The sequence below is a fragment of the Chiroxiphia lanceolata genome, chromosome 8 (genome assembly GCF_009829145.1).
Source record: "Chiroxiphia lanceolata isolate bChiLan1 chromosome 8, bChiLan1.pri, whole genome shotgun sequence".
Classification (NCBI taxonomy): domain Eukaryota; kingdom Metazoa; phylum Chordata; class Aves; order Passeriformes; family Pipridae; genus Chiroxiphia; species Chiroxiphia lanceolata.
In genome coordinates, this window is record NC_045644.1 from 15,013,285 (window position 1) to 15,026,193 (window position 12,909).

At 61.1% G+C, this 12,909-nt stretch overlaps 3 protein-coding genes across 3 annotated transcripts; 1 reads left to right on the top strand and 2 right to left on the bottom strand.

Moving 5' to 3' along the window:
* Nucleotides 1–574: 574 nt before the first annotated feature.
* Nucleotides 575–4,598, bottom strand: SLC25A28 (solute carrier family 25 member 28). Its single transcript, XM_032695319.1, has 4 exons — nt 4,281–4,598; nt 3,957–4,185; nt 3,103–3,159; nt 575–1,679 (listed from the first exon to the last, which is right to left on the bottom strand). Exons 1-4 carry the CDS (start codon nt 4,587–4,589, stop codon nt 1,162–1,164), a joined length of 1,113 nt encoding a protein of 370 aa, XP_032551210.1. The 5' UTR covers nt 4,590–4,598; the 3' UTR covers nt 575–1,161.
* Nucleotides 4,599–5,305: 707 nt separating this feature from the next.
* ENTPD7 (ectonucleoside triphosphate diphosphohydrolase 7) lies at nt 5,306–10,421 on the top strand. The gene is made up of 12 exons (XM_032695031.1): nt 5,306–5,326; nt 5,403–5,570; nt 5,653–5,858; nt 5,942–6,092; nt 6,458–6,561; nt 6,635–6,691; nt 7,093–7,241; nt 7,324–7,490; nt 8,269–8,593; nt 8,694–8,779; nt 8,897–9,058; nt 9,213–10,421. The coding sequence occupies exons 1-12, from the start codon at nt 5,319–5,321 to the stop codon at nt 9,439–9,441; spliced, it is 1,812 nt and encodes a 603-aa protein (XP_032550922.1). The 5' UTR covers nt 5,306–5,318; the 3' UTR covers nt 9,442–10,421.
* A 656-nt stretch (nt 10,422–11,077) lies between these two features.
* Nucleotides 11,078–12,748, bottom strand: LOC116790249 (V-type proton ATPase subunit e 2). The gene is made up of 4 exons (XM_032695032.1): nt 12,585–12,748; nt 12,457–12,504; nt 12,122–12,269; nt 11,078–11,863 (listed from the first exon to the last, which is right to left on the bottom strand). Exons 1-3 carry the CDS (start codon nt 12,686–12,688, stop codon nt 12,176–12,178), a joined length of 246 nt encoding a protein of 81 aa, XP_032550923.1. The 5' UTR covers nt 12,689–12,748; the 3' UTR covers nt 11,078–11,863; nt 12,122–12,175.
* Nucleotides 12,749–12,909: the final 161 nt, after the last annotated feature.

Here is a 12,909-nt window from a genome sequence, read left to right on the forward strand (position 1 = left end):
AAGTTATTCTTCTAATTACCATTAGATTGGAAAAAATACTAGCACTTTGAGCAAGTGTGCTGATAGAATTTTAAGATGCTCATCAAGCATCAAACTAGTTTAATTACTCAAAATGAGTGGGCAAAAGTGCTGCCAAGCCCCGAATCTCCTATATGAGAAAACCCTCCACCATCACTCAGCACCAAATTCCTGTGCTGTTCCTGACACACACAACTCAGGACCCTCCTGCCACCAGCTCCATTCAGAGCAGTTTGGAAGCATCCTGAGGACTCCTACTCAGACTGAGGGTGTGGGACTACCTGGCTGAGGAGCATAAACCTCAGCTTCCCCTGTGGGGTCACAACCCACACCAGCAGCAAGTGACGGATCATGAGCCAAATGGGATGGGCAACACCCTCATCCCTGCAGGCTGCCAGGGTGACCGGGCCAGGCAGATCCCCTTCTCCCACCATCACCTCCAGATCCCACTTCCCTCCCCGCTTTGGCATCCATCAAAAGAGCTCAGCACCAGGCAGTCAGAAAGCCACAGTGCCAGGAGCTGGGCCATGCCGGAGTAAGAATGGGACATGAGGACAGAGCAGAACTGTTTTTATTGGAGGTGTCAAGAGCAGGAACAAAAACAAACCTACAGGCTCCCTCCTCAAGTGCCATCCTCCCCCTCACCCACCACCACCACCACCACTGCGGCAGTCAGCATCACGTGTGCGTGCTACAAGACAACGGCCAAGGCTTACACTTCGCTTCAGCCAAAGGCCAGACAAAGCCCCCAGCATCCGCCATCACCTCCTCCTTGGCGACTGTGAGCTCAGCTTGGCCCTGCCAGAAGCCGGGCAGGACATTCGCCTTCCCCTCCGAAGAGGGGTGAGCTTTGTGTGAGACATTGTGGTTAAGGGAAGGACAGGAGCACAGCTCCACCAAAGTGCGAGGGAATGTGACCTGGGCTGCAGCTCCCAGCAGGGTGTCGTGGAGGACCCTGGGAGAGAGCAAGCTGTGCAGCCTGAGCAGAGCTGCAACAGTCACAGGGGAAAAACGGCATTGCTAAACCCCAAAGGGCTTCACTGCCCCCTCTCTTCAACACAAACCAAACTGAAAGGGAGAGGGGTCAGAAGACAAACCAGGAGGGGGATGTGAGGCAGGTCTGGAACAGCATTTGGCTCTGGCTCACTTCCCAGCCCGACGCTCCTCCTGGCGCTTGGTGAGGATGTATTTGAAGAACTCATACACGGACCAGGCAATCGCTGTCGAGGGCATCTGATAGATGACTCTGGCCTGGACCCCTCTGAAGTAGGCGGTCACACCGCCCACTTGGTACACCGTCCTGAAGGCATTAGCCATGCCTGTGATGTGTCCGCTGATGTTGGAGCTCAGGGCCAAGGACTCCTGGGTGTTGAGCAGTGTTTTGCAAACGTCCAAAGGCGTAGTGGCGGCGGCAGCGACAGCCCCCGCACAGGCTCCGGAGACCACGTGGGAGCCTGGGTTGTACTGTCTGTGGGGGTTGAGCTGCTCTTGCAAGAACTCGTAGGTCATGAAGTGAATGGCTTGGAAGGGGATGTTCATGGTGAGCTGGGTGGTGTAGCTGCGGTAGAAAGCTCCGGCCCCTTCGTTGCGCCACACAGCCCGCACACAGTCCATCACACGCTGGTAAGGCGAGTTGTACATCTGCATCCTCTGCTTGACCACTTGGGACATAAAGTGGTAGCCAGCAGCAGCAGCAGCAGTAGCCAGGACCCAAGCATGGAGGGGAAGAGGAAAGAGAAGGGTAAACACGAAGCCAGGCTTCCCCTCCAAATGCCTGGAGTTTGGTCACGCGGGCCTAAGAGCTAATGACAGACAACTCGAACCAGCAGCGCCGGGTGTCCCCAGACAGGACTCCAGCCATTTAGATCTGCTGAAGCTTCCCTGTCAGACAGACATCACCACCTTCAAACCCTGCAGCTGCCATAGCCCCAGGGAACATCTCGATATCCCGTCAGTTACACTCCAGATCCAGCCTCTCACTCCCGAGCAACTGCTCATCCATGGCAGCAGAACTACCATGCCGTCTGAAGAACCTGCTCTGCATTCACTCCCTTTATATTCCAGACAGCTCTTGATCTGGATAATACTGTCCCTCCCCAGCCACCCCCACTGAAGCCCAGAATAACCACAGCACATCACAGAGCTCACCAGCCAGGAACTGTTTGCAGCCATTGTCGAAACACTGCCACTCCAGGGCAAAAATTCAGATGCCAAACCCCCCAACACATCCAAAAGTAGGACAGGGAACCCTAGAGCGGAGCCCGCCCCTCTCCTGTCTCCCCCTGTCTCAACATGACACAGGGAGATAAAAATGATGTGACTATAAACTACTACAGTCATGACAAGAGAAGCTCCAGGGAAGGAATGACAATGGTCTAGCCAGGCAGCTGCCTGCTCCTCGAGTCCCAGCCATGCAGTGGGCAGGCACGAGCCTTGCTGGGCCCACATCAGCTAGAGCCTGAACTGTCACAAGCTCTCCCATTTTAAGAGGAAAAAATACCTTCATGACTGGCCTTTCCTCATTATTCCTCCTTTTCCCACCATGTTCACAGACTTAAATTGCAAACTGTTTTTTCATACATACCAGGCTCAACAAAATCATCATCTTCCAGACATTCCACAACACAAGATCTCCCTTCTCCCAACCTCTCTAGCATGTTTTTGTATCCCATACTTTTAATTTTCTTCTTGAACACAGGCCCACAACCGTACCACGTCTTCCAGAGTTCCCACCACAGCAATGCCCAGCTTCAACACACTTGGAATGACTTTAGCAGTGCAGATCACATCTCTCTTGACTTCTTCCCTGTTCCAGGTAACAGTCCCCAGCCAAACTCCTAGGTGAAAGGCCCATTCCCTCCCAGCTCCTCCTAAGCTGGGGTGTGCTGCACTTCCAAGTTAATCTCTTCTACCCACCCTGTCCATAACAGGCAGCCACCAGCATCCCTAAGAGGACCCATGTGACCCTAAAGGATCCTTGCAGTCAGGAAAGCAACAGGAGCAACTTCCATGCCACCGAGGGGACCCCAGAGGCTCAAGAAGACCCTGCTCCTCCCCTCCCTGGCAGGCCAGGACCATTGTTACCTTCAGCAGGGTTCATGGCTGCATCGTGGAGCAACGTTGCTACACACCCGGCTGCACCTGCAAAACAAGAACTGCCACATGTGAGGGGGGGAAAGGTGAGGGACCCTGGGGCTCCACCACAGCCCCGAGTCCCCTGCCAAAGCACAGGAGGCCCTTGCAAGAGGGTGAGATCTGAAGGTAGCCTCCATCTCCCCTCCAAAAGGCAGGCTGGTCTTCAGTGGTTCCCACCCGGAGAGAGATCAGGAGAGGCAGAGGGTTGTGACAGGCTGCTCCCCAGCCAGGTAGTCCCATGGGCTGACTGGGACTCACTTGGGTCCACTCCTTGAGGGACAGGACAATGCCACCAGATGGCAGGGGCCCTTAGGATGGTGTCCCCGTGTCCCGTGCAGGAGCAGCCCAACACAGCACTCTGCTACGTGCCTGCCAAGGGCAGAACATGCCCTGCTCTCCCCTCAGCCCCATGCTCTCCCTACTGTGGCAGCTCCTTGAGACGGAACAGGCACCATGGCGAGACAGGCTCCAAACCCACGTGGCACTCCTGAGGCGAGCTCTGGCACTGCCAACCCACGGGGCCATGGCCAGTCCCGGCTTGTCTGCAGGAAGCTCTCATCCACCGGCATCCTCCTGGGCCAGGGCCACCGACCTGCTCCATGCCAGATACCTGGCAGCAGCTCCAGTGGGCGCAGGAGCGGTGCTTCCCCTGCCCGGCGCCGTGCGGCTGTGGCTCGCGGCTGGAGAGAGCACAGGGCTTTAGGACAACCACGGCACCCCGACCCCGCACCGGGACCGAGCCTCCTGACCGCCACACCTGCCGCTCCCGCCCCGCTCCCCCCCCGGCGTGGCGGGGCCGGTACCGTTGGCCACATGGCTATTGCCCCCCGCGTGGATAACGTCGCTCAGCGTCTTTTTTAACTTTTCGTAGCAAGCGAAGTAGAGGGCGTGCGCCGGCCCAGCGCCGGTGGCCGTGATGTTCAGGCCCCGCATGGGCCGCCAGACGCCCTCGGTGCGGGCGATGCGCCACAGGGCCTCCAGCACGTTCCGGTAGCGGGCAGCGGGCTCCGGCTGCAGGCTCTGCATCCGCGTCTGCAACACAGGGCGGGCCCGCCCGGGCGGCTCCTCAGACCCTGCCCGGGGCACCCGCCGCGCCGCCCCCGCCCCTCCCGCCGCGCCACCGGCACCTTGACGCAGTCGATGGGGTACATCACACAGTGCTCCATGACGCCCGCCACGGCGCCCGCCAGCATGTGCGTGGACACGGCGGCGCCCTGCGGCAGCGCCTCGTAGTCGGGGGCGGGCGGGGAGCGCGGCTCGGGGCCCCCCGAGCCGGCACCGGGACCCGGCGCCACCTCCGCCTCCGCGCCGCCTCGCCGCGCCCGGCCCGGGCCGCCGCCACCGCTTCCCATGAGCAGCAGCAGGACGCGGCCCGACTCCGCGCCGCCCCGCGCGCCGGGGCCCGCGCCCGCCCCCGCTCCCGCCCCCAGCTCCATCGCGCCGCCGCCGCCGCCGCCGCCACCGCCCCGGCCCGGCCGCACCGCCTCCCGCAACGCCCCGCCCCTGCTCTGCACCCATTGGCCGCCACTGCCCGGGGCCCGCCCTCGCAGCGCCCCCATTGGCTGGACTAGCCGCGCACAGCCCGAACGCCCCGCGCTCATTGGCCGCCGCCGCCGCGGCCCGGGCGCCGCCACTGGCTGGTCGCTCCCTCCGGCGCGCCCCAGCGCGCCGCCCGTTGGCTGCTGGGACTGCCCGCCCTGCCGGCCCGCGCGGCCCATTGGGCGCTCCAACTTGGCGGCCCGCCCCGCCGCGCGGCCCATTGGCCGGCGGGCCCGCGACCTTTGGCCGGCTCGAGAGCCGCCATTGGCCGGCGGGCCCGCCGCTCCGGCCGTCGGCGCGTGCTGTTTATTTGGGCGGCCGAGATTGGCTGGGGGCCCCCGCGTGACGCCCCGCGGCGAAGGTCGGGTGCAGGAGCAAGGGCGAAGCCGGGCCCCGCCCCGCCAGACTGGGGGGGGGGGAGAAGGGGCGTGTCTCGCCCCGATCCGATTGGTCACCGGGCCGCACGGGCGTGGCCGAGGCGGGGGTCGGCGGCGCCGATTGGTCCCCGTGCGGCGGTGGGCGGATCTCCGCCCGGCGGGGCGCGGCAGCGGCGGCGGTGACGTGTCCGCCGGTGCCGGCGGCGGGGCCGCTAGCGGCGATGCGCGGGCGGGCGGCGGCGGGCGCACATGGCCAGGTGAGGGGGGCCGGGCCGCGCCCGAGGGCCGGTGGCGGCGCGGTCCCAGTGCTGAGGTGTGGCCTCTGCCCTGCAGGATCGGTGTTTCCTGCCTGTCGTGGCGCTCGGCGGGACCGTGCCCGGGGCCGCGGCAGCGCCCGGTGGCGCTGGGGTTCGCCCTGCTCCTGGGGCTGCTGCTGTTGCTGGCGGGCGCCGTTCCCCGCCGCTGGGCCGCGCCGCCCCGCGGCGCCCGGCGGGACGAGAGGTGAGTGGGGCCGGGGTGCCGGGGGAGCGGGGCCGCCGGTGCTGAGCCGCTGGTGCTGAACTGCCCCGCCGCCCTGCCCCAGGTACCTGGCGCGGGCGGAGGAGCTGACGGCCACCGACACCGAGGACTCAGCCCTTAACTACGGCGTGGTGGTGGACTGCGGGAGCAGCGGATCCCGCGTCTTCGTCTACTTCTGGCCCCCGCACAACGGGAACCCGCACGACCTGCTGGACATCAAGCAGATGAGGGACAGGAGCAGCCGCCCCGTCGTCAAGAAGATTAAACCGGGTGGGTGCCCCCGCTGTCCGTCCCCAGCCCGAGCCCCCTGCGCACCGACGGGGCGGGTTTCTCACAGCTCCTTCCCCGGACAGGCATCTCCGTGACCGCGGCGGCCCCCGAGCGGGCCACCCCCTACCTGCGCCCGCTCCTCCGGTTCGCGGCCGCCCACGTCCCGGTCCAGAAGCACAGGGAAACGCCGCTGTACATCCTGTGCACGGCGGGCATGCGGCTGCTGCCCGAGCGGTGAGTCTATGGCCTGTGTCAGGCGAGCCATGGATACCCTGGAATCTCTCACCCCCAACAGCTGTCTCTTTGGGAAAATTGGGAATTCTGGGGGAATTGAGAAAGGAAAGGGCAAGTTGCTGGGGCAAGCAGTGAGGGATGCAGAAGGAGGATTTGAGCATGCTGGGAGGGAGTTGAGAGAAGAGACTTTTTACTGAGGGTCTCAAACAGATAGATGTATTTCTTGTCACCAGAGCATGCTGGGTGCAGCAGCACGGCTTGTGGGGATGAACAGGGGGTTCAGTGCTGGGTGATCCCTGCTGTCTGTTCACCAGCCTTACTGGTGAAGGTCCCCTAGCATCTGTTCCTTTCCCATGCCCTTGCAGGCAGCAAGCTGCAATCCTGGAGGACTTGGTGAGAAACGTGCCCCTGGAGTTTGATTTCCTCTTCTCCAAATCACATGCAGAAGTAATCTCAGGGAAACAGGAAGGTAGGAGCTACCACAGAGCACTGCTTGGTGTTCTTTAGTATATTGTCATAATTACATTTTCTATCTTGTGCAGGTGTCTATGCTTGGATTGGCATCAACTTTGTCCTGGGACGGTTTGATCACGAGGATGGTGAGTCTGGCTGCTTGTAGAACAGCTGGGAGGGTCTGACCAGAGCTCTGCTGGACCTTGCCCCAGTGCTGGAGCTAAGACCAACCTCTGGAGTAGGCAGCAATGCCTGATCCCAGTCGTATGTGTGAAATGGATCTGGGACTTGGAGGAGCCTTGCCCTGGTCACAAGTTACTGTGTGAGGGGGCCATCTGCAGCATTTTGGGGGAAGAACCAGGGAGAGAGGGTTTGTGATAGTGTTTCTGTAGTGGCTTCCACCTGTGGATGCCTTGGGGGAATCTTCAAAGCCAGGGTGTGGCCAGTCCTGAGTGCCAGGACCCATCAGCTGTGGGCGGTAATGGTGGAAGGGAGGAGATACTGCCCCAGGCCCTGCCTCTCTCTGACATGCTGCTGTGGGTTGCAGAGGAGGATGCAATGGTCACCGTGGCGCTGGGGGACCAGGGAAAGTCCCTGGTTCGGAAACGAACAGTTGGGATCCTGGACATGGGAGGTGCCTCCCTGCAGATCGCCTACGAAGTGCCCGACTCTGGAGCTGTCTCCTCCCCTCAGCAGGTGCGTGTGTGCCTGGTTGGCCCCAAGAGCAGCCCCTGCCTTCCTTGGGTTGCGCTGATCCAGGACCTCTCTGCGTCCCTAGGAGGAAGCTGCTAAGAGCTTGCTGGCAGAATTCAACCTGGGCTGTGATGTGCAGCACACTGGCCACGTTTACCGTGTCTACGTCAACACCTTCCTGGGCTTTGGGGGCAATTTTGCCCGGCAGCGCTATGAGGAGCTGGTGCTGAACCAAACCTATGTGCACAACCGGTATTGCTGCCTCACCTAGCGGTGCCCCTGCTGGGGCATTGTGAAATGAGGTGCTGGTTCCTTCATGCTGCCCTCTCCCCCTTGAGTGTGTCTCAAAAGCTGCCTGTGGCAATAACAGCTCCCACAGCCACATTGGCAGCAGCTGTGCAGCGGCAGCAGGTGCCTGGGCTGGCACAGGGTGCATGGGTGCTGCCCTTTTCCAAGTCTGGCAGGCATTAGCAGTGCCACAGCTCCCTGCCTTCCTCCTTCTTTCCTTGTAACAGGCTACAGGGGGGCTCCTTTAGTGGCTTTTGGCTTTTCCTGCTCTGACTTTCCCTCCTTCTCCAGCACCGATTCACTCAGCACATCTTTCCATTGCGTTCCCATCTCGAGCTCTCTGTCTCCTGTCTCTCCTCTCCTTCCAAGAGCACTACGTGAAGCTGTTCCCAGAGGTGGAGAGGCTTGGTGCCCAGGTACTCCGGTGCCGGGAGCAAACCCTGCCTCCAGATCCCCAGGGGCTATGCAGGGGTACAGATCCCTGTGAGCTGGGTGGGATGGGCTGTGCCTTGTTGCACCCTACAGGTGCTTGAAGCATGTAGCTGCAGGTCAGCATGACAGGTCTGGTGAGTTCAGCTCGGCAAGAGGTGGCAGGGCAGGCACCAGCACTGCAGCGTACAAGGGGACACAGCCTGGTCTGGTGTAAGGGGTATCTGGATGTGGGACAGTGCTAGACTAGGCTTTCGGGAGGTAGTATAGAACCCCCTGGGCAACTGCTGTTCCTTTCTGGACTGTTTTCCAGCCTGCACAGCCAGCAGACAGGGCTGAGCCCCAAGATGCCCTTCCTGGACCCCTGCCTGCCTGTGGGGCTGGAGGACACGGTGACAAGGGGCGGCCAAACCCTGTACGTGCGGGGACGAGGGGACTGGCAGACCTGTGCAAAGCTGCTGCAGCCCCTCCTGGCAGGGTCCAACAGCAGCCAAGACTCCCTGCTGGGGGCCTACAAAGCACCCATCGACTTCAGCAACAGCGAATTTTATGGCTTCTCTGAGTTCTTCTACTGCACCGAGGATGTGCTGCGCCTGGGGGGTCAATACAGTGCCCCCACCTTCACCTCCGCTGCCCAGGTGGGTGCTGCCCCAGCCCAGGGGCTGGGAAGCTGCTGTACCTGGGGCTGAGAGTGAGGGCTGTTTCTCTGCCCTGAACCCCACCTTCTCCTTGTGGCAGGAGTACTGCAGCCAGCAGTGGGAGGTGCTGACCCAGCGTTTCCGTGGTGGTCTCTACTCGGCGCATGCTGACCAGCACCGGCTTAAGTAAATGGATTTGTTGGGGGATGCCATGGCTGGACCTCCTGGGAGGCTTTTGCTGTGGTAAGGGACTAGTGCAGGTGGCAATGTCTGGCTGATGCTCCTGTGTGCTGTGCCTTGCAGGTATCAGTGCTTCAAATCAGCCTGGATGTACCAAGTCCTTCACGAGGGCTTCCAGTTCCCACTGGACTACCCGAGCCTGCGCACGGCCCAGCTGGTGTACGACCGGGAGGTGCAGTGGACACTGGGAGCCATCCTCTACAAGACAAGATTTCTGCCACTCAGGTACTGTCGGCTCACTGATGGCCTCATGCAGGGAAGGGTGGTTGGGGAGGAGTAGGTGTAACTGCACTAGGTGAGGGCTTTGCCATCCCCAGAAGGGGAGTGGAAGCACAGACCATGGCAGGACCCTGGCCAGTCCTGATGTTTCTCTCCACAGGGATCTCCGTCAGGAGAGCATCCGGCAAGCACATGCCTCCTGGCTGCGCCTCTCTTTTGTCTACAACCACTATCTTTTCTTTGCCTGCATCCTGGTGGTAGCACTGGCCATCGTCCTCTACCTCCTGCGGCTGCGCCGCATCCACCGCCGGCAGCTGCGCATGGCCCAGCACACCCTGCTCTGGCTGGACAAGGTGGTGGTGCCTCTGGGCCAGGGAAATGTGCCATGACACCGGTGGTACCCACCATCCAGTTGCACCAGCAGAACCAGGACTGGCTGACAAGCTGGTCTCCGAGGGCTTGGACTCTTTCTTGAAGACCATCTCAACTCTGCACTCCCTCATCTCCACATCAGAACCAGAGCCTGTGGGCTGAGGCACCTATGGATGCTGGAGCTTTCCTCTCCACCTTGCCCCAGTCCTAATCTTTTTATTCCTTGCCCTCTGGCCTGTGTCTCACTATATGGTGTGGAGCAAAGTCCTCTGCTGCCAGCGGGCTCAAGGCTGCAGCCCTGGCAGGTCCCTCAGATAACAGGACGCTATCACTGAGGCAGCCAACCTAGGGCTGTGGCCCGAAGCACTGGGCCACCCCATGACTCAGCCACTGGTTTGCAGAGCAACCTGGTGAGGTGCTGTGGTTCATCACATGGGGTGGCCTTTCTGCAGGCCCTGACAAGCCCACAGGCTGGAGAACAGCAGTCACTAGCAAAGTTACTGCAGGAACCAGGTGAGCTATGAGTTCCACCAGGCTGCTCTGCCCAGCCTGGCCCCTCTTTGAGCATTCCTGAAAAGGTATCGTGCCCTTTGCCATGTCTTACCCTCCTAGGACAATCCTCCTACCAGCATCCCAGACTCGGCCCTGAGGGGTGACCGATTGGTTCCTAAGGCACCACCAAAGCGGGCAGCCATTCCTTTCATACATTCCCTCCAGGGCACATCTGCCCCGTGGAGTCCCACATATTAACTGGGCACTAGTGCCAGGACCTGTGGTTCTGTCTCCCCTGAGTGCAGGCTGGGCCTGCCCACGGGAGAACCACCCCCAGTCCAGCTCAGAGCCCCAGGTCACGTCCAGGCTGTAGCTGTGCACAGAGGCACAAGGCTTCCTCCCCTGGGGCTGGAGCCCACTGATAGTCCAATGAACTTTGTCACTTTTTACTTGAATTCAGCCGTTCCCATTCCTGTAGCAATAAACAACCCCCTTGAGCCATCCAGCACTGGTCTTGTTTTCTAGGGAACAGCTCCCCAGCAGCACTTGCTCCTGGCTGGTGGAGTGGCTGGGGGGCTGCACATCTGTGCTGCCATGGCAGGATGATGGAACTCCTTTCCTGTTCCCTCTTATCCGAGCAGGACTGCTGAGCTGGTAGCAGCTTGGGGAGCTCTGATGCAAACCAAACTGTTGTGATCCTTGGAGACAGCATCCTTTGCTGCCTTCTTCCTAAGAGGAAAAGCCTGCCCACTCAGAGCTCCTGGAAGATATTGGTCCCTGTTTTTTTACCTTATTTCCCACCCCAGTCTCATAGAGCTGCCTGGCAAAGAGGCCACTAAGCTGCTCCAGCTGCTGCACAGGCAATGGAGATGGCCCCAGCATGGCTGCCTACTGTGAGAGGCTGGGCAGACAGCTGATTCTCCCTCTGGCACATACTGTTGCCTACTTGTGACCCTGGTCCCGCAGCATGAGTGCACAGGTGGCATCAAGGATAAAATTTTCCATGCACCAGTGTGCTGCCAACCTCCTCCTCAACAGCTGAGGATCCCAGCCTTGTTCTCATGCTGCAAGAGCAGTGTTAGGGGGAAGGAAAGATGTCTAAGTAAGGGCAAGACTGTTCCTCAGCCTCAAAGCAGCAAATGATTCAGCCTCCAACATCACTTACTAGAAAAAGGATTTATTTCCACAAGACAAATTGAACACAGACAAATAAATAAATAAATACAGATAAATTATCTCATAAATAAGGGGAAACCTAAAACACAATGCCCTACTGGGTTCTTCTCACAACCTGGACCCATGTCACTGTGGTGGAGATATCTAGACACTACTGCAGCTGCCTCACTGCTGAGGTGGGAGACACAGCCCTCCTTTCATCCCCTCCAGCAGACCCCAACACCTCCCTTATCACACTTAAGGGGGTCTGCACGCTCCTCCAAGGTCAGCCCTCCCTTCTCCCACCCACAGCCACAATCTGTCTTAGCAGGGACCACCCCCACCACAGAAGACAGACAGAGGTTGCAATGGCTCCTGCCTTCTCATGCAGAGGGGCAGCTGGTGCCTGAAATGACCAGGGATAGGGCAACAAGGTGGGCAGCTTGGACTACGAGCAGGGGTTTCACTTGGGGGCTAGGGCTGAGTGCTGAGGGAACAGGGCAAGCTTTGCTGGGACAGGATCCACTGGAACCCCACCACACAGAACCCCTGCAGGATGGTGCTCAGTGACTGCAGCACTTGGGCAGCTGAAGGGATCTCTCCCTGGCTGCTCCCAGTGCCAGCTTACTAGGCCCTTGTCCAGGGGTGCTGCCTGCCATGCTCAGGGGCCGAGCCATCATCGGTCCAGGTTGCATTGCTCCAGGTGCGCTGGGGCAGCGGGTCCAGCCTCTGTCCCAGCACCTCTGGGGGCTGCCTGGTACAGGAGGGTAGAGGCTGGAACAGCTGCAAGAGCTGGGAGAGGGAGAAAAGAGGAGAAGTTAACACCCATGAGGAAGCTCCCACAAATCTTGAGAACCACGGTGCTTGGTTTGCTCAGGCCCAGTGTAGAGGCAGCAGCCCCATATGGAGACCAGCTCACCAGAGCCACAATGCACAGAAGCCAAAGCATCTTCCCAAGCCTGGCAAGGGCCAGGCTGCAGCTCCCTCCCCTGCCTGAAAGAGGCAAGCAAGCGAGGACATCTCTGCCACCCCAGCCCTCTGCCCACTCACGGTGACGGATTTGGTGGGGGGGTCTCGGTTCAGGCGTCGGCTCCTGGGAACTGCTCACTCCCAGAGGAAGCGCACGTACCAGATGGTCTCGTTCTTCAGCTGCGGCCCGAACAGGGGGTTGGCCTGCGCCAGGATGGCGATGAGCCAGCTGCAAAGGGACCCAATGTGCCATCAGCCCCAGCGGCACAGAGGAAGGGCCAGAGCACCCAGGGGGTGACGGGCCCGGGAACGAGGCGGACCGCAGCCCGTGTGCTGTCCCGTCCACCAACGGGAGGAGGCTGGGCAGCAGCCACCGGGCCCGGGGAAGCCAACGGAGGGCGGGGGAAGGTACTCACAAGAGGTAACAGCACACGGCCGTGGTGACCAGCATCGTGATGATCACCCTGCGGAGACACCGGCGTTAGCACGGGGAGGCCCGGCCCCGGAACCCCCCCGCCCGCGGTACCCCCGAGCCCCCACTCACCCGCGGTTCGGCCCCTTGGGCACGAACCAGGGGGCGGCGATGCCCACGAGGCCCCAGAAGGCGGAGAAGAGGACGAGCGGCAGCGCAAAGCTGTGCGCCGTCATGGCCGCTCCGCTCCGTCCGCTCCGCGGGCCCAGCCCCGCCCACTGCCGCGGCACGCGGCCAATCCGCGGGCCGAACGTGCCGCGCCGCCGCCAGCGCCGCCTCCCATTGGCGGAGACGCCCGGCTGCGCTCGGCTCGGTTCGGCTCCGTTCGGATCCGCTCGGCCCAGCGCGGCCCGGGGCTGCCGGCGCGCCCCCGCGCCTCGCTCCCGAAAGGAGCCCT